The 20,656-nt window shown below is 42.1% G+C and overlaps 2 protein-coding genes across 2 annotated transcripts in view; one reads left to right on the plus strand and one right to left on the minus strand.

The window, feature by feature from the left end:
* The first annotated feature begins 862 nt into the window (after window positions 1-862).
* On the plus strand, window positions 863-14,249 carry Crnkl1 (crooked neck pre-mRNA splicing factor 1). The gene is made up of 12 exons (XM_005365493.2): window positions 863-950; window positions 1,935-2,093; window positions 2,369-2,535; window positions 4,158-4,336; window positions 5,651-5,821; window positions 6,945-7,136; window positions 7,928-7,987; window positions 9,120-9,200; window positions 10,627-10,866; window positions 11,805-11,906; window positions 12,244-12,492; window positions 13,923-14,249. The coding sequence occupies exons 2-12, from the start codon at window positions 2,008-2,010 to the stop codon at window positions 14,097-14,099; spliced, it is 1,704 nt and encodes a 567-aa protein (XP_005365550.1). The 5' UTR covers window positions 863-950; window positions 1,935-2,007; the 3' UTR covers window positions 14,100-14,249.
* Window positions 14,250-16,154: 1,905 nt separating this feature from the next.
* Naa20 (N(alpha)-acetyltransferase 20, NatB catalytic subunit) overlaps window positions 16,155-20,656 on the minus strand; it is a 13,933-nt gene continuing 9,431 nt past the window's right edge. The window contains exons 4-6 of the mRNA XM_005365495.2: window positions 20,195-20,330; window positions 16,880-17,025; window positions 16,155-16,674 (exon numbers count right to left, since the gene is read on the minus strand). Coding sequence (XP_005365552.1) covers window positions 16,589-16,674; window positions 16,880-17,025; window positions 20,195-20,330 — 368 coding nt within the window. The 3' untranslated portion in view covers window positions 16,155-16,588. The remainder of the gene's footprint in view (window positions 16,675-16,879; window positions 17,026-20,194; window positions 20,331-20,656) is intronic.

Raw genomic sequence — 20,656 nt, forward strand, 5'->3', positions numbered from 1 at the left:
GCTGTCCATGTCTCCATCCACTGGGGAGCATCCTGCACAGCTGTCCATGTCTCCATCCACTGGGGGAGCACCCTGCACAGCTGTCCATGTCTCCATCCACTGGGGAGTACCCTGCACAGCTGTCCATGTCTCCATCCACTGGGGGAGCACCCTGCACAGCTGTCCATGTCTCCATCCACTGGGGAGCACCCTGCACAGCTGTCCATGTCTCCATCCACCGGGGGAGCATCCTGCACAGCTGTCCATGTCTCCATCCACCGGGGGAGCATCCCACACAGCTGTCCATGTCTTCATCCACTGGGGAGCATCCCGCACAGCTGTCCATGTCTCCATCCACCGGGGGAGCACCCTGCACAGCTGTCCATGTCTCCATCCACTGGGAGAGCACCTCGCACAGCTGTCCATGTCTCCACCCACAGTAGGAACCAGGGCCTGGGAACTCAGAGACAGCCTATGTGGTTTGACCTCAGGCTAATATTTGGGATTATTTAATCCACTAGTATTGTGGAAGTTATATGTCAAACTCTCCCAATTACTGAGGGTACTTAAAGGTAATGTTAAAAGTCGTTTTCTTATTAGGAATGAGAGTAGCGTACATTAAAATACTCGTTATTGTTATGGACAACAGAAAAACGACCAGTCATTCTTCCAGTAGTTCATTATATCTACAGGTTTTTTGTTGTGTCCATAAACTTTAGAGAAACACTTGTCATTGTAACCTGTAGTGAGCTTCTTGCTTCTCAGCATCTAGGACATAATTTCTCTTAAAAAGGGATGAAATGAGTAACTTTTATTACAAGGCAAAAGGCAAAGTCATTTTCTCTTTAATATACTACCCCCACCCCTTTTGCCTTTCAGACTTTTGAAGATAACATAAGAAAAAATAGGACTGTGATTAGTAACTGGATAAAATACGCACAATGGGAAGAAAGCCTAAAGGAAATTCAAAGGTAAAATTGCCATAAGTGTAATATTTATATATAATACTTAGGAGAAACCTAGGGGAGGTAGAGCAGAGGGCCATACTGTGTTAGCACCTTCCAGCTTCTGTTCATGGCACTGTCAGGTTCTTCTGAGGGTCCTTGGGGCATTGGAAGGATGGCCGGAGTGTTGCAGGAGTCCTGGTGGGTCTTGCTGCTAGTACTCCTGAGGCTAAAGAAGCAGTGTTGTATCTGTTTCCTCTGTGTTCGTATTTCAAAACGAGAAATGCTCTGCTGAAATCTGTTGTCAAGATGAAGATTGTGGCCTTGACTTGCTGCTGAGCCGCCTTTCTGCATTCTCCCTCATAGCCGAGCCTTGCTGGGACCATGTCCTTGCCAGTTCCTGTGCACACCACTGTTCTTCCCTGTGACATTTGTCTGCTCTCTGCCTTGACCCCTTGAAGGCACCCTTCCCCACCAGCCTCGACTTTGGAACAAACTGGAACTATCTCTTCCGTTCGCAGTTCTGGGATTCCTCCTGCTTAGCCTGTTTCACCAGACTTTCCATTTCTCTCTCTGCTTCCTGTCAGACCTTGACTATGATGTTTATGGCAGTATAAAATAGTAGCGTGCTTCTCTCTCTTTAAAATTATAGTAACTTGGGGCCTGGAGAGATGGCTCAGTGGTTAAGAGCATTGCCTGCTCTTCCAGAGGTCCTGAGTTCAATTCCCAGCAACCACATGGTGGCTCACAACCATCTGTAAAGAGGTCTGGTGCCCTCTTCTGGCCTGCAAGCATACATACAGAACACTGTATAATAATATAATATAATAATAATAAATATTTAAAAAAATTACAGTAACTTGAGTACATCATTGCTTTTTCTCTTTCTATGATCAGAACTTGACTCATGATAGAGATGCAACAAAACAGCAGGCATTGCAGCAAATTTGAAGTGACTACTGCATATCTTATGGTGCTGCTTTTGATGCTCTCCATATCTTGTTTGTTCAGGGCTCGATCCATATACGAGCGTGCTTTAGATGTAGACTATCGGAATATCACACTCTGGCTGAAATATGCAGAAATGGAAATGAAAAACCGCCAGGTCAACCATGCCCGAAATATCTGGGACCGAGCCATAACAACTCTGCCACGAGTCAACCAGTTCTGGTAAGCCTCTGATTGCACAAAGCGGCCTTTTGTGAATTAGCGAAGTTCTCCCTGTTGTGTATTAGTTTTACTTGCAGTTATGGTAACTGTTGAACTTTACATTTTACTTTTCCTTAAAATACAGTGTTTTTTTAATGTCACATAATCTAGAGTCATAATCCTAATGTTCTACAGCTATATAATAAAACCTAACAAAGCATTGGAAATGTCAAAGATTCCTTTTTTCCCTAAGTCATTTTGACCACAGCAGGCATCTTTGGATGGTTCTGTATCAGGTACAAGTACACATACATGGAGGAGATGCTGGGCAATGTCGCTGGTGCCCGCCAGGTGTTTGAGCGCTGGATGGAATGGCAGCCCGAGGAGCAGGCCTGGCACTCCTACATCAACTTCGAGCTGCGCTACAAAGAGGTGGAGCGGGCCCGCACCATTTATGAACGCTATATCCTTTGAATGAGGTGTACGTGGTTTGTGGTTATCATGGGTATCTACCTCTCAAAAAGATGTAATGGTCAAGAAATGTAGCTATTAAGCTGACATTGAAGGTCAAAAGGCACACTTCATCACTTTCACATTTTTTTGTAAGGATAGGAATTGTTTATATAAAAATTTGTGGTCTGGGTAATTGGGTGATTTGAGTCTTTTCAATGATATGGGTTCATTTTTGGTTTTTTTTTTTTTGCACTAAACCCTGGCTGCCAGAACCACAGATCTATGTTTAGCATTAGCACTGTTAATGGAGGTCAGCCAGAGGGTCGTTGCTTACTAGCTGTGACTCCAGAGTCATTTAGTTCCCTGAACCTTTGTGTCCTTTCTATACAAGAAAAATTAAAACTGAACATGGTGAAGCTAAGTATGTACTCATTGTTAAGGCACTTGGCGCTAGCATATTCTGAGGCCCCAAGTTTAGGCCTTAGCACTATAGAAAATTGAACAGCCAGTTGTGGCAGGCTGATGTTAACATCTGGAAGATGGGGTCTGTAAAAGCACTGTTAGAAATGTCTCTGTGATCCAGAGGTATCATTCTCTCTATATATATATATACATATAGAGAGAATTATACATACATATATGTATATAGAGAGAGAGAAAGAAAGAAGAGAGAGAGAGCGATGCCTGAGTGTGAAAGCAGGAAGGGCCCTTGCTGTGACTATAAGGCACTTTCTCCCTCCCTGAGGCCAGTAGGATGGGGCTCTGACACCTGTTGTGGGACAACCTGAGACTAGTTGCTTGATGGCTTAGTTGATATGGTGCTTGGTGCACAAGCATGAAGCCCTGCGTTTGCATCCCTAGCACCCATATAAAGAGCTGGCCTCGGTAGCACCTGTCTGTAATCCCCAGAACTGGGAGATGGAGACAGCAGGATCAATAGGTCTGCTATGCACTTGATATTGCCAGTAGTTGTGAAAACCCTGGCGTGCAGGTGAGGAAACTGAGGCATGAATGATTAACTTTCCTGGGGTCCCAGGTGGTGACGTAGGTGTATTTGAACCAGAAAATCAGCCTCGGAACAGGTGCTCTTGCCATCTTTGGTACATATGAATTAATCACTAGAAATTTTTGGCTTCTTCAGGGAAGCTTGATGTGCCCTGTTAATTTAGTGGCAAGTGAAAGCTTTCCCTTTAGCTTCGGACGGCAGCTTGCTCTGCTCGTTGTGGGTAGACTGCCATGACTGAGCTTTCCTTGTAACAGGTGCTCTTTATTGACTGTGTCCTTTTGGCCAGAAAGTGCTCAGTTTCATAAACATTCCCTCATGTTATAGAGACAGCAGTGGTGGGTGAGCTTGGTATTTTTCTCTTTTCCCACACTGAAAACTGGGATGAATGACTTGTCAAAGATCACAGGGCTTATAACCAGGTTGAGAGTTTTCTTTGGCTTCAGGCTTGTGTGTACCCACTACTGCGTCCGCACTGAAGGCAGATCAGACTGAGTAACAGGACCCTGACCCCAGAGGCTGGGGTCAGTATGAGACTCCCTGGTATGAGCTCTGCCCCTGAGCTCCCGCAGCCTCCGTTGCTGGATTAGCTCGCTGTCTTGCCAGCTCTCTCCTTCACTCCCCTGCACTTGTGCTTGTGCACCCCGCTGTGAAGAACTGGATCAAATATGCCCGGTTTGAAGAGAAACATGCCTATTTTGCCCATGCGCGGAAAGTCTACGAGAGAGCAGTTGAGTTCTTTGGAGATGAACATATGGACGAACACCTGTATGTGGCCTTTGCTAAATTTGAGGAAAACCAGAAAGAAGTAGGTGCACAATGAGTTCATTTCTGTTTTATTTGATTCGCTTATCCATACAGAAAATGTTTTTTAGATACGAAAGCATTATTTCATACAGAACAGCATGCATGTATTGCTGAGCTATAGATTGGAGCTGATGTATGATAACTAGCTTAATTTCATTCTGCTTTGTTTGAAAATCAAGCCTTTAAGTAGCCTGGAGTTAGATGTTGTGGCATGTGCCTATATTCCGAGCATAATAAGTTTGGAGCCAGCTTAGAGTACATACGACATTATCTCAAACACAAAAATACACGTATAAACTGATGAGAGTCTTTTGGTATCCTGAATCAAGGGCTTTATAGATAATAACCTAGGGAGGCAAAGAACCAATGCCAAAGGAAACAATGCGTGATGGAAACATAGATTGCCCCACAAATAAGCCAGTTTCTTTCTTCCTTGGTATAGACAGAAAATGATAGAATTGGAGGCATTCTTTCATCAGATTCTCTCTTAATAGGCAGGGGTTAGAGGGTTTTTTTTTGTTGTTTGTTTGTTTTTTTTTTTTTTTTAGATTTATTATGTATAGTGTTCTGCCTGCATATGTGCCTGCAGGCCAGAAGAGGGCACCAGACCTCACTACATATGGCTGTGAGCCACCCTGTTTGCTGGGACCTGAACTCAGGACCTCTAGAAGAGCAGCCAGTGCTCTTAACCTCTGAACCATTTCTCCAGACGGGTTAGAGGGTTTTAAGTGGGACAGTGACTGGATGACAATTACTGAGCTTCTGACTAGTTCATGAAGGTATTCTGGGGGCAGGGCAGGGGCATAACAAGAGTGGAACCAGGGGAGGGCTGAGGATGAAGCTCAGTGGGCGAGCACTTGTGAGCGTAGATGCAGCTCTTGGTTTGGTCATCAGTACAAAGGGGGCACATAATAAGCCAGAGGGTCCAGCAAGAAGGTTTTTGGAATATTCTGTTAGAAACGGAGGTGGGCAAGCATCAAGGTAGAGGAGAAAAGGGCAGCAGGGGAGAGATGAAAATCACAGCACTTGTTGAAAGAGTCAGTGAAGGAATGGAGAACTGGAGAGGAACCAAGGCAGGCTTGTGGGGCTTTGGGTGTGAGCAGGTATGCCATGAAGCTGTGGCCTGCTAGCCTGGGGAGGACCCAGGATGGGTGAGGAGAAATAGAAGCTCAGTGTTGAGACAGTATTAAATATGGAACTAAAAAATAACCTTTAGAGTCCTTTCTGACTCTAGATTTAATTTACAAGTAATAAGTTGCAGTTATTCTCAAGGTGTGACTAAAATGAGATTGTTTTAGTATCGATCTGTTTTTAGTTTGAAAGGGTACGAGTTATCTACAAATATGCCCTGGATAGAATTTCAAAACAAGAGGCCCAAGAACTCTTCAAGAACTACACCATCTTTGAGAAGAAGTTTGGGGACCGAAGGGGTATCGAAGACATCATCGTGAGCAAGCGGCGATTCCAGTATGAAGAGGAAGTGAAGGTGGGTGCCGCTGGGACGGCTGGGCTGTCGGCGCTCTCGAGCAGTAGCGAGTTGACGCTAGTAATTACTCTCTTGCTGATGTGCCTGATAGACTTGGCAGCTAGGCGCTCTCGAGCAGTAGCGAGTTGACGCTAGTGATTACTCTCTTGCTGATGTGCCTGATAGACTTGGCAGCTAGTGCAGGCAAACTGGAATGAATGTGGCTTAAAGAAAGGAGAGCAAGCCATACTTGGATTTGCTATGCCATTCCCTAGTGGAAAGTCCTTTAACTGAGAGCAAACTGAAGACCTGTGGAACTGGGCAGGATGGACCACACCTGTAATCCTAGCACCTAGAAGATAGTCAGAAAAATTATTAGTTCAAGGTCAGCCTAGGTTTCCTATTGAGTCCGTGCCTCAAAAGCTATGTGACCTCTATTTGAGGTCATTTTTGGAAAAGGATGGAAGGGCCAGAGATGGGTCCAAATACTTGCTTTGCATGAGCAAGAGACCTATGATAGAGAGTTCTGTTCTTATCTCCAGAATATGCCATTTCCGGTTTAGATAGCAGTATTTTTCTCTCCGGGTTCTTGTGTCTTGCTTAGTCAGATTCAGGTAGCTCCTAACAAAGGACAAGTCTAGTGTTAAGTGAAGTGAGAGGTCCGTAAGGTGTTCAGGATGAGTTACTGTTATTTGAAAAGGTGTTTCCTGATTTAGAGTCTGATATGAACGCATTGCAACTTCATTATCAGCATAATGGTATTACAGTCATGTGTGTAATAACATTTATACAAGTGGGAAGCTGTGTGTAGACTCGTCTGTAGTCCCAGGACTGGCCATGGCAAGAGAATTATCATGAGTTCAAGGCCAGCCTAGGCTATGGAATGAGATCCTGGCTCAGAAACAAAGGAAAAAACGGAATGTCATTACCGAGTGGTAGAGGAAAGGGTCTTCACTGCGAGGTGCCAGCCAGTGCCCTTTACAGTTCTAGACGGTCTCAGGGACGCTGTCTGAACATGAGATAACAGGTAAAAACTAAGGGGAAAAATGCTAACATACAGCAAGTTTGGCGTCTCCTTATAGTTCTGACAGCCTGTCAAGTCTAGCTTTGGTTCTGGTTTTATAGACTAGCCTGTTTTTTCCAGGCTAATCCACACAATTACGATGCATGGTTTGATTACTTACGCCTGGTGGAAAGTGACGCAGAAGCTGACACCGTGCGGGAAGTCTATGAGAGAGCCATCGCCAACGTGCCGCCCATCCAGGAGAAGAGGCACTGGAAGCGCTACATCTATCTCTGGATCAACTATGCGCTCTATGAAGAGCTGGAAGCCAAGGTGACCTGTGGCCTTCTTACCCCAGTATCATGGCTGTGGATAGTAACTGATAGTTGCAACTTTTGAGACAAACTTAGTTTTAAATTCTTTTAGGACTCTGTCTACCCATGTACATCATTTAAACTGTGTGCCTGTTGAGACATGGTGGTGTTTTTTTTAAAACCTCGAGGCACAATTAGGTAGCATTTCAAACCTGAAAGGGAAAGAATGACAATGAGGCAGTTTAATTATATACAGTTTCCTAATAATGGGTTTTTGTCACAAAGAGGATTGTGGCCAGATTGTACATTTTTCTTTTGATAAAAATCAAGTGGCATTTCTAGAAATGGGTTCTGTATAAATTAACAGGTAAAGGCTACCCTCTGAGTCTTTGAGACTGCAACATCTTTCTACTGTCAGGCCTTTCTACAGAGATGAATTCAGACTTTGATGGCCACATTGTTATTCTTAAGATAGGCAAAGGTAGTTGCTATTTTTATTTTTTTATTTTTTATTTTTTTTGGTTTTTCAAGACAGGGTTTCTCTGTGGCTTTGGAGCCTGTCCTGGAACTAGCTCTGTAGACCAGGCTGGCCTAGAACTCACAGAGATCCACCTGCCTCTGCCTCCCGAGTGCTGGGATTAAAGGCGTGCGCCACCACTGCCCAGCAGTAGTTGCTATTTTTAATCATAAATTAAATCAGTATTTAAAAACAGCATCTTGAGAAATGGGGTCTATTTCTACTACTAGTCATGAAATTAGTAAAATAAGTATTAATGTAATTTTTAAAAGATTATTTTAATCTTAATACAGGATCCTGAGAGGACAAGACAGGTATATCAAGCATCTTTGGAACTAATTCCTCACAAAAAGGTACACTTGCTAGATCAAAATCCTGTTTTATTATTTATAAAATAATATGTATCAATCGAAAGTTTTCAAGTGAGTGGCACCATGAGAATAAAAGGAAACACCCTACTGTTGTTCATAGAGAAGCCTGTACTGGGACAAGTAAGTGATGCAGATCCAGTGTAGGAATCCAGGGCAGTGTGGGTAATTCAGAGAGGCCGATGGCAAGAAAGAGATTCACAGAGGGTCTTTTGGTAACAGATATATCATGCTTGTGTTGTTAAACATGTGGCTTCTTTAGAGATGTTAAAATGTTGCTCTCCCACATTTCCCAACATGAGAAACAAAATCCTAGTGAGTTGTTCTTAGAAATAGTATGTTCATGAGTTCAAGGCCACCCTGGTCTACAGAGCAAGTTCTAGGATAGGCTCCAAAGCTACAGAGAAACCCTATCACAAAAAAATAAAAACAAAAAAAAAAAAAACAAAAGTAAAGAAATAGTATGTTGGCTGGAGAGATGGCTCAGGGGTTAAGAGCACTGACTGCTCTTCCAGAGGACCCGGGTTCGATTCCCAGCACCCACATGGCAGCTCACAACTGTCTGAAAATGCAGTTCCATGAGATCTGACACCTTCACACCAACGAACATAAAGTTAAATAGATAAATAAAAAGTTTAAAAAAAATGTTTGGGGAAAAAAGATTATTAAAAAAAAAAAAAAGAAATAGTATGTTCTATCAACTCACAAGTAGCCCACAAAACATTCTAAGTAGAGGCTATCATGCCATGGAATATATAACAGCATCTGTCTAGGTCATCATGGGTATATGTGTGTATAAATTTTATTACATTCTTATTTATGGGGGAGGGCTGTACATGTGCCATAGACACAGTGGAAGTCAGAAGACAACTTGGGGATTTGTTCTGTCCCCATGTGCGTCCTGGAGAGTAAACACAGGGTCAGACCTGACAGTTGGTACCATCGTTCACTGAGCCCTTTCACCTGCTTCATGCTATATTTTTAACCATTGATAAATGTCATCTTTGCTTAAAAACAAACAAAATATATCCCTCCTCACCTGAAATTTGACCAGTGGCCTTTGGTTAAATTAAATGAGCCTCTTAGGTCAGATCTTTTCTGTACTTTTGTTTTGTAGTTCACATTTGCCAAAATGTGGTTATACTATGCACAGTTTGAGATACGACAGAAAAACCTGCCATTCGCCAGAAGAGCTTTGGTAAGTAATGGAGCATCATGTCTCACTAAGTCTTAGGAGAAGGTTAAGATCTTCATGCTTACAATTTGAATGATTTCTACTGGAAAAAAAAAAAAAAACAGCAACAAAGTAGGGTGTGCTGGCACACACCAGTTTTTTAAAAAAAAGGAAAAAGGGGTGGATGACAAAGTTATCTTTTATAGCCTGGGACATGTTAGAAAACTCACATATAGCACTCTGAGAATAAGTGGCTATTGAGTGCTCATTCTAAGTGGGACATAAACATAACCCTGCTCCTTCCCTGCAAGGCTCAGGGACCATTGGGGAAGACTGTAACAACAGGATGGTAGGAAGAGTGGTTTGTTTTTTTTGTTTTTTTTTTTTTTTTTGGCTTTTCGAGACAGGTTTCTCTGTAGCTTTGGAGCCTGTCCTGGAACTAGCTCTTGTAGACCAAGCTGGTCTCGAACTCACAGAGATCCGCCTGCCTCTGCCTCCCAAGTGCTGGGATTAAAGGTGTGCGCCACCACCGCCACGCCAATGGGAAGAGTGTTATAAACTGTCTTCTGGACATTGCATGGCAATACTCAAACTCAACAGCAGCATCAGTGGCCTGCAGGAGATTTGCATGAGATCACGCTATCCAGCATGAAATGAGGGAGGGGCTCGTAAGACTCCACCTCCAGCTGGGAAGCCATTGGCAGCTGGTGATAGGTAGCTGAGGGGGAAGCATCACTTTTCTTCAGGGGTGTTGCCACTGATGGTTACCCAGGCTCATGCAGGCCAAACTAACTGAAGGCAGTGTGACATGAAGGTGGGCAGAACATTGGGGGGGGGGGGTTGAGGTGGATATGATCAAGGATACATTGTATATATGTATGAAATTGTCAAGAGATACAAACAAAAACAACTTAAACATTGAATGGTAATGCTTAAATTGTAAACACTCTGTTTAAACACTGGAAATGTCTATAGCTACCACCTATTAGATCTGTCCCCAGATTAGTAGTCTGATCTTGTGCAAAATTTTTGATGTATTAAATATAAATATACTTCCTCATAATTTGTCAAAAAAAATGTCTCAGTAGGGTAAAATACTGTGTATCCACACAATTTTCCTTTGGGTGAACTATTTGCTTCCTGTGGGTAATATGTCAGGTTTGATTACCTTTTTATTTAAAGGTATGTATTTTTGTATGCTTGACATTCATATTTTCTAGGGAATCTTGAGTGGTACAGAATTCCATAGTTGTGTGATTCTGCAGTGTCGCCTGTGGCTGACCAGGCTCCATGTCATGTGAATGCCTGGCCAGCCTTGGAGAGTATGCTAGCACAGCAGCAGAACAGCCTGCCGTGCTCAACTCCTAGATAGCTTCTAGGACAGGTTGGCAGTGACTAAAGGAAGTAGAACCCTAAGTATAACGGTACTCTCGGCCACTTTATTCTCCAGGGGACTTCCATAGGCAAATGTCCAAAGAACAAGTTATTCAAAGGTTATATAGAACTGGAACTACAGCTTCGAGAATTTGACAGATGTCGAAAGCTTTATGAAAAGTTCTTGGAATTTGGACCTGAAAATTGTACCTCGTGGATTAAGTTTGCAGAATTAGAGACAATCCTTGGTGATATTGATAGAGCTCGGGCAATCTATGAATTAGCCATCAGCCAGCCACGCTTAGACATGCCAGAGGTAAGGATCCCAAGTTGGATATATTTTAAATACTTGTTAAGTAGTCCCTCATCTAAACATCTCTAAAGATGATTCAACCAACCTATAGTCTTTTCCACCCTTATTAGGATTCTTCTGTTTGTAGAGTAGGAAAGTGGGCTGGAGGAGCATCCGCAGCAGCCCCCGCACAGCTGACAAGCTAGGTTAAAGAAGATGAGCAGGCTGGGTAAAGGAACAGCTGTCCTGTCATCTCCCCCATGCGCACATGCACACAGGAAATGGGGTGGAGACTGCATCTCTAGGTCCTGAAACATGATCTTCCTAGATTGTATGGCTACAGGCTTGGAGTACTGGCCCACCTTCAGTAGTTAGGCCACAGGTAGCACTGACACAGCTAGGACTGATTGAGTCTCACAGGACTGCAGAAGTGCCCTAGCCTGGCCAGTCTTGTACTATCATGACCCCGCATGAGGGCAGAGCTTCCTGTACCGCTGTAGCACCTGTGGCCTCAGTTCTTCCACTAGACTGCCAGCTCCAGTGCCGGTGCCCAGCTTGTCCTTGAGTCTGTGGTGGGCAGTTAATGTTATTTGAACTCAAATGACAAGAAACTGACATTAGAGATAGGAACACATACAGCAGCTAATCTGGCTTATTTTCTCCCTAAATTAACTGCATGTGACAAAATCATGGAAATACCTGGAATTCTTGACAAATTTTGGTTGTGTTGAACATTTGAAAAACTCCAAGAAAATGTAAAACTAAATCCAAAGCCTTTTTTTTTTGTCTTAAATTCTAATTACATTTTGGCAAGTTTGTAAATGCTAGTATTACTTCACCAGATGCAGTCTTAATTGGTGAGTGAAGAGTCTTAGGGTCTTGGGTGTAGGTCAGGACGGCTGAACTATATATAGGGGCATGTGTCTTTCTTAGTGCTAAGATTGACCTATTATTTTTCCTAGGTACTTTGGAAATCATATATTGATTTTGAGATTGAACAGGAAGAAACTGAAAGAACACGGAACCTTTACCGGCAATTGCTTCAGCGAACACAGCATGTCAAGGTACCCTTACTTTGGCAGTGATCTTTCACTTTCCCTTGTACAGTAGTTTTGGTGTTTTTACACAAGTTATTTTAAATGACTTTCTTGAACTTAGGATCTGTTGTTCTCAGGGGACTTAAGAATGTTAAGCCCATTGTTTATGCTGCACATGATGAAAACCCCATGTGTCAAGATTTTAAAACTGTCAGACACCTAAAAGCAGGAGAGTGCTTTGGTACTCACAGTGCAGTGCAGTGTTCTTATCTGGAATGCTTGCAGTAATGTGGCATCTGTCCTGAACTGGAGAATTGGCTTTCTTTTGGCTGACATGGTTAATTTGGTTGTTAACCTTTTAAAGGTGTGGATCAGTTTTGCTCAGTTTGAGTTATCCTCGGGGAAAGAAGGAAGCGTCGCTAAATGCAGACAGATTTATGAAGAGGCAAATAAAACCATGAGAAACTGTGAAGAAAAAGAAGAGAGACTTATGTTGCTGGAATCCTGGCGAGGTTTTGAAGACGAATTTGGAACAGTATCAGACAAGGAAAGAGTAGACAAACTCATGCCAGAGAAGGTCAAGAAGAGAAGAAAAGTCCAGGCCGATGATGGGGTAAGGAGTAGAAATGAACTTTTTTTGTTGTTGTTGTTTGTTTTTGTTTTTCTAGACAGGGTTTCTCTGTGGCTTTGGAGCCTATCCTGGAACTAGCTCCTGTAGACCAGGCTGGCCTCGAACTCCCAGAGATCCGCCTGCCTCTGCCTCCCGAGTGCTGGGATTAAAGGCGTGCGCCACCACCGCCCGACCAGAAATGAACATTTTAAAAGCAGAAGTAGACTGCATGGATGAGGACTGCTTGTAGTCCAGCTACTAGGAACACAGCCAGGGGTGAAGATGGGGCAGGAGGTGGTGTGGCGGAGATACCTTAGTGAAGGTGGAGTCTAGGAGTTACATGAAGTGTGATATTTGTAGAGTGGGAAGTTGGCATGCATGGGGTCAGGGGACAATCCTAAAAAGGCCTTGTAGGGGGGCTGGAGAGATGGCTCAGTGGTTAAGAGCATTGCCTGCTCTTCCAAAGGTCCTGAGTTCAATTCCCAGCAACCACATGGTGGCTCACAACCATCTGTAGTGACGTCTGGTGCCCTCTTCTGGTCGGCAGACATACAGACAGAAGAATATTGTATACATAATAAATAAAGAAATATTTTTTAAAAAAGGCCTTGTAGGGTAGAGAAAGTTTGGTGGAAACCATTGAACACTATACATGATTAGATTGCTGGCATCTCATACAGGTGAACTTGAGGAACTTAGGTTGAAGAATATGATCTATTGCATGATTTTCAGAGATCCAGTAACTGGGAGGTGGGAGATGAGAGAAGAGCCTGCATTTCAGAACAATATTTAGAAGTGAAATCATGATCAATTGGAAGTGAAAAGAGTTAGAAGTCCAAATAATACACAGCTATGCAGCCTCTACTACTAAATATTGAGTAAAATTCAAATTTTAAGATTATTTTTAAGAGTGTTTTGCTTGCACGTGTATATGTGCACCGTGTGCATGCCTAGCACCTTAGGAGGTCAGAAGGCAGTACTGGATCCCCTGGAACTGGAGTTACAGATGGTTGTTAGCCACCTCGTGGGTGCTGGGAACCTAATCTGTGTCCTCTGTAAGAGCCAGCAACAAGTACTCTTAAGAGCTGAGCCATCTCTTCAACCTGTGAAATTGAGAATTTTAAGTTTTAAACGTGACTGCAGGGTGGAGCTGAGTGTCTCGGTTGCCTGTGGAGAAGCTGTGCTTAGAGGTTTAGTGTTCTTCCACTTGGTCCTTTGTTTTCAGTGAGCTGCAGCATCGTCTGAGCAGCTGTTCTAGTCACTCAGCTCCTCTACAGCAGGGTTGATGTGGCTTTGTACTTACTTGTACAGTAAGCATAGTTGAATTTGAACTCAAGGTTGCTCCGAGTTCTTCACTCTCCCTTCTGAATGAAACATGCTCCAGCTATGTCTGCTCACCTTAAAAGCTAAAATCAATGTATTTAATTTTGCAGTCCGATGCCGGGTGGGAAGAATATTATGATTACATCTTTCCAGAGGATGCTGCCAACCAGCCTAACCTCAAGCTTCTGGCAATGGCCAAGCTTTGGAAGAAACAGCAACAAGAAAAAGAGGCTGCCGAACAGGATCCAGATAAGGACATTGATGAGAGTGAATCCTCATCTTTTTAAATGTTGTGACTTTATATAAATTGTTTTTATATATTTACTCAGTAAGGACTTGTTTGGCATCTTTGATAGCTACCTTTTCAATTATTTTTAAAAACACTCTTGGGTTAAATGTGGATGGGACATTAACCGCAAGTAAAGGAATTTTTTATAGTAATTTTGCTGCCTGAGTCCTAACTGTGAGTATTCACCCACAATTGTCTATTACATGAAAGTAATGTGCTTAGCACCTACTCTAGGTGGAACTGCTGCAGCTTTGTTTTTTGGGACAGGATTTCTCTGTGTAGCCCTGGCTATTCTGGAACTCACTTTTAGACTAGGCTGGCCTCCACCTGCCTCCGAGGTGCTGGGATTAAAGGCACAGGCAAAGTGTTCACGACCCATTGTGCAGGAAAACTTTTAAGCCACAGGTCTGTTGTGAAGGTCTGCATGCTTCTAAACCTGTCACTGTCTTGTCTCAACCACAACCTGAGTCCAGCCCTACTACTACTGTGTGGTGGCTGTGTAGCTTAGTCTTTGTTTTCTGTTTCCTCAGACTTGGGGGAGGATCGTGGCACCTCATTTTGAGATTCCACCCCTTTTCTTTTTTAGCAGTATGTGTCCACTCTTTAGAGAATTAAATGGACTTGGGCTGGTTTAACCTCTAAATATGCTGAAGTAATTTTTAGACTAGGTTGTTATTTCCAGGAACATTTTAGCTTGGCTTTGGTTTGCTCCGAGCAGTTTCTAAAACTGGTTGTTTTGTTACCTTGTTTAAAAAACAGTGGCCTGCATATGCAGATGCTCTCTTAGGCACAGTGTCCTGTGTTCCTGTTAAAAATCTTAACTGAATCTCTTTAGAGTGCTTGGAGCCTTCCATATGCTGCTTAGGGCATGGCTCATCACAGCACTGCTGCCAGTCTCCCAGGCTTGGTGAATTCTGCAGTTATGTCTGCCTAGAGAATATGCATCTCCCAGCATGCTGCAGAACACAAACTCATAACAACTGATGCTTAACTAAAGCCGTCAGAAAACAGCAGGTGTCCAAAGGACCCACAGTGATTGCCTGTATGCTCAGTGATGATGCTGAAAGTAGCACAGTAATATACTTGGTGCTGCTCACATTGTAAAATAGCATTTGCCTGGTCTTGGAGGCAGTGTTTTAATCTGTACTTCACAGCCATATTTTCTTGTGGTGTTCAACATCCAGTGCTTAGCACCGTTCTTACCTATAAGAAATATTAGTAAACGATTATTAGATGTCAGTATATTCATTTAAGGGAATAAAAGCTGCCTAGTAATATTACTAAATTGGGTCTTGAAAATAAGATAATTTTAGAAGTTAGAAGAAAACAGTACTACCGAGTAAACGATAGATCTTTTCAGGCACCAGACAGCACCACGCTTAGGTGTCAGCTTAAGTCTGCTAGTCAGGAAGAAAATCTGTCATTGAACCTTTTGAGTTGGTGAAGATTTAAGATGAAGGTGAGAGCAGGTCAGAATGCTAGTTCCATATCTGGGTCTTCCTAGAGCTTCCTGGCTCTCTTTATGCTGCTTATCCATATAGTTAGTGAGCTTGCTCTAAAAGTTCACTTGAACAAGTGTGTGCCAGTATGAAGGGCCTGAAGGAAACATTATTCCTCCTTGAGAACAAATATCTCAAAATAAGACCTTTCTAAATACATAAATGTTTTTAAATCAGGTGCTACCACTTGATAGCAAGATGGAAGATTATTGGAGGCAAGTTCAAGGCCAGCCTGGGGACAGAGCAAGACCTTATCTCAAAGAAAAAAAATGAATGCCAAAACACATTTTCATGGCCATTTCATGTGGGCTTTTTTTGGTTACTTCTTTACTGCCTGTGGTCTGATTACATGGCCTTCACGAGATAGGATTAAGCAGTGCCAGTGCTAGCAGGAAAGGTGCTGTTTGGGAGGATTTTCACACAGTAAGAAGGAAACTTAAGTACATGATTTCAGATGTGCATTTAAAAATGTTTTATATAAAAGTCAAAACAGGCACCATATCCTAAACAACCCTCCATAATCCTGATTAAAAGACAACAAACTTCAGAAAACATTCATAGTCAACAATTTTACTATACATCTCAGATTTATACATTTCATATATGCTTTTAAAGCTTCAATTAAGAGTTCAATACAAAATAAAATATATATATTTATATATGTGCAGCAGTGGTTCTCAGGCACAGGATTTAGGAGGAGGATGGAGGGAGTCTTTCCTTGGCATGTACTGCATACGGTCAACCATGATAGTGGAACGTGTCCTTCTGACTTAGCTGCCTTGATTGAATTTTACTATGGCAAACAGTTTGAACATGTATGCTATAGCTCATTGGATCGATGAGATTTGAAGTTTATAGCCTGTATTTTCATGAAGTCTTTAAGACCTAAATGATTACTTTCCTCCTAATAGAGCTCCAAGATCATCCTATGAAAATAATATGTCCACAAACTCGTCTGGAACACCTGCCTAAGAACCACTGCCTATGGTTATTCAATGTCCTCAGGTCTCACAGGATGAGGTAATGGTATGATGGATTTCTTCTCGGTGTCTCTAGAAAGTGCTTTCCTCATATCTGTTAGGAGACAAAGTTAATGTAAACAACCAATACCAAACTTTTTAAAGTCAAATTGAGTGTATGGGTTCAATTCCTATCAAGTTTTATGCCCTCCTTGCCCCACCCCCATCAGCAGTTAACTAGGTTCATAAATGTAATTCTTTTGGATTTATTAAAATGAGTTTAGGTCTGTGGTGGGAAGTTATAAGTATAAGGAGCTTACCATAGGCGTCCTCATCAGGCTCCCCGTTGCTGGCTGAGTAGTACTCTATGACTGTCCTGTAGACACTATAACCCAACTGCTTGTACATGTTGACTGCAACTTGATTGGACACTCTTACAAAGAGATCAACAAAAAATCCACCTTTTCTTTAAAAAAGAAAGAAAAAAGAAATGTTAGAACTATTAAGAACACTGAACAGTAATGGGCATAGATCTTTAAAAATATTTGTGAAAGGCATTGGGGCTCATGGCTGTAATACTAGCAGCTGGGAGAGGTGGGAGAACTGTGGGCTCAAAGCTAGCCTGGGCTACAAAATGGCATAAAACTAATACTTGGCCTTTGACTGATGGTAATAACAACCTGGCTCCTGCTGTATTCTTTGGATTCACTGGATCGCAGTTTTTCTGTAATGTGTGCACTCTGACCTTCCTTCCCTCCTTCCATTATCAAGGAAGGACACTGTAGCCTACAAAACACATTCTCTCTGTCTGTCTGTCTTTCTGTCTCTGTCCAGTCTTATTACTGTGGATAGTCCAGGCTGGCCTTGGAGTCACAACAGTCCTACGTGACAGGATTACAGGTGTGAGCCAACATACCTGCCAGCAATCTGCCACAGCTTTTGTTGGAGAAAAAGTCTGGCTACTACTAAGATAGAGCTGACTTGATAACTATTTCCTTTTGTACCACCCTCATGCTAAGAATAGCTTTTAAACTGGCTGCTTTGATAGAAAACCTATGCAACAGATCCTATGTGGCTGCAGAGTATTTCCCCTCTGTCCTGGGGAAGATGTATGTTCTGTACAATACCTGATTGCCACCTGACAGTTAACAATTCATCCATTTTTCTTGTAGTTTCCAGAGTATGACATTGTTATATCTTGATGGATTAAATTTTCTTCAAAAATGTTTGTACATGTGAGTGTGCTGTGGTGGTGCACATGTAGAGGTCAGGAGTGTAGATCTGCCTTCCCTACTTGCTTGGTCTCCACTGTATATATCCAGCTAGCTGACTTGTGGGCTTCTACAGATTCTTGTCTCCATCTCCCATCTTGCCTTAAGAGCAACTGAGCCAAGTGGTAAGTTACCATGTTCAGCTTTTTACGTAGGTTCTGAACTCTGGCCCTCATGGCATACATCATGCCAGATTCCCAGCCAAGATCTGTATGTAGTGACCCCTTAGTGTGCTAGTCAAATCTAATGTAAATTTTGGCTATAATGTAAATCAACTTCTTTTTGGCTATAATTTGTAAGAAAATTTATTTCCTATAAGCAGAATATGCATTACTCTTCTTTTTGGTACTGCTGGAGATGAGACCACTGAGTTGCATCCTTAGTCCATGTATGTCTTTTTACTGCAGTCATTCATAGATACTTCATTTTCTATTTTAAATTGACTTTTAATTTTTACTCCTATATGACTATTATATTCTACTTGGCTACTTAGTAGTAAAAATAAAAATCAATTTAAAAGAGAAAACTATTATATTCTACTTGATTTAATGTACATCCAAAAAAAAGACATGATTAATGCTTACGTGTATATACTCACACAAAATGATGAAGCATCAGAAATTGGAAAGGAAGACAGATTAGTAATTTTCTACCTAAATTATATTTATACTGTACCTAAGCAGAAAGAATATAAGACCTATTAATCAGACCCACAAATACATGTGCCTAAGGTTATAGCTTGTTAGAACCCATTTCCTCTTCGTATGTCATTAATAAATGTGTGTTCAGTCTACCTAAAACTTCCCTTCCTCCTAATATTCAGTCCAGGAAAAACTTTAACAACATTACAAAAACTTCTTTTTCTCAGGCATGTTGGTACACACCTTTAATCCCAGCAAATGTGTGGCAGAGGCAGGCAGATCTCTGTGAGTCAGAGAAGAGCCTGGTCTAACAAAGCAAGTTCCAGCAAAGTCGGGGTAACTATTTCTTTTCTTTGAATGAGGTGATTTCCAACTTGGCTCAGAGCATTCCTGACTGGTTAGTTCTTCAGAAACTGTCTTTATAAGATGGGTGGTGGTGGCTCACGCCTTTAATCCCAGCACTTGGGAGGCAAAGGCAGATCTCTTGAGTTCAAGGCTAGCCTGGTCTACAAGAGCTAGTTCCAGGATGGGCACCAAAGCTTCAGAGAAACCCTGTCTAAAAAAAAAAAAAAAACACACACACAAAAAAGGCACTGCCTTTATTAAATCTGATAGTTCTGTGGAAACAAAGTCTCTAGATCTGTAACCATCCCTTCATACAGGAAAAAAACAGCAATTTGACAAATACCAGACACAGTATCCTGTCCCTCCTAGGAATTGGGGAAGCTTTTTAAGTTACTATGTTGCTGAATTTTCACTCTCTGTGAGACTGAAATGGAGTAATGCCTGTCTTTAAAAGTCATATTATTGAGTTGGAGACCAGCCTGGTCTACAGAGCTAGTTCCAGGACAGGCTTCAAAGCTACAGAGAAACCCTGCCTCAAAAAACCAAAAAAAAAAAAAAAAGTCATATTATTGGCAGTTACCAACCAAACTGTACTGGTGCCTCAAACTCAGAAGATATGTGTGGGTCTCACAATGAAGTCATGGTTGAACTGGCATTCACTACTAGTCCAGGTTGGCCTCAAAGCTAACATCTGTCTGCTTAATTTAAAGACGTGTACCACCATGCCCTGGCACAGGCTAATTTTAGATGCTCAGGGAAAACATCAAAACTCAATACATCCTTACTGCTACATGTCCTTTGGATGACAGACTTTTTACAAGATGGGCCTCTGACACTTGCTGCTATGATTAAACTAATGCATGAAAACCAGTAGGAATGGGTGATGTTGCATGTGTTTCAGGGTTTAAGAAGTCATTCAGTGCTCAACAGTGTACTTCTTCCTCAGTAGTAGATGGCCATAGTTAAAAATAAATGACTTAGCATTTTACTTATTTTTCTATAGATGGCTACTAGCTGTTAAAAGAGAAACAGAGTTAAAACTGAACTACTTTAGACCTAAAGACATCTCCCATAGTGCCAAGAGCACCAAAAACCTTCCTTGAAAGGTTAGTCGTTTTTTTATTCCAACCAGTCAGCTAGCTCAGGTCTATGGCTGGTCACACCCCATTAGTTTCCCCCAATAACAAAGAAGCAGCAATAACTACATTATGAATTTGACAGAATTGTAGAAACTATTGCAAGCTGAAAATGAAATTCCTCAGAGTCTAAAGCCATGACAATTCCACACATTCACAAGACAAAAACACCCTTCAGATATTCAACAGCAAAAGAAACAGGGTTGACAAATCACTCGGTGTATTTGAAAATTAGCTCTCACCTTTCTGAAATCTCCTCTAGTAACTCCATAAGTTTAGCAGCCAAGCCAAGACGGCGGAATTCGGGGGCAACAGACAGAGCTGTGACGTGTCCATGCCACTCTTCCCTAGCTACTGAGCCTTCTGCTTTGCCCATAACTGCCAACAGAAAATTGCACCAGTCATTAAAACACTAATATGCGCATAAATGTAGAGTTACTGTTTGCCATTCACCTTTCATGATAAAAATGCACTAAGGTTTTAATTTTTAAGTAGTGTTGTCAAACTAGTGAGTAATATTTTAATTTGAAACTCCACTTGCAAGTAATATTCTATACCTACTTCTAAAGTCAGACTTAAAATAGTTAAAAAAAAAAAAAATCAACTAAAAACCAGGGATACAGCCGGGCGGTGGTGGCGCACGCATTTAATCCCAGCACTTAGGAGGCAGAGGCAGGTGGATCTCTGAGTTCGAGACCAGCCTG

Source organism: Microtus ochrogaster, unplaced genomic scaffold (genome assembly GCF_000317375.1).
Source record: "Microtus ochrogaster isolate Prairie Vole_2 unplaced genomic scaffold, MicOch1.0 UNK3, whole genome shotgun sequence".
Taxonomy (NCBI): Eukaryota; Metazoa; Chordata; class Mammalia; order Rodentia; family Cricetidae; genus Microtus; species Microtus ochrogaster.

Excerpts from the sequence above, each read along its gene's own strand:
- Crnkl1 (XM_005365493.2), top strand. The coding sequence starts at position 2,008 with ATGGAAATGAAAAACCGCCAGGTCAACCATGCCCGAAATATCTGGGAC. Across the intron at positions 2,536-4,157 it reads CCGCACCATTTATGAACGCT|TTGTGCTTGTGCACCCCGCT; the intron begins ATATCCTTTGAA and ends ACTCCCCTGCAC. Across the intron at positions 7,137-7,927 it reads ATGAAGAGCTGGAAGCCAAG|GATCCTGAGAGGACAAGACA; the intron begins GTGACCTGTGGC and ends ATCTTAATACAG.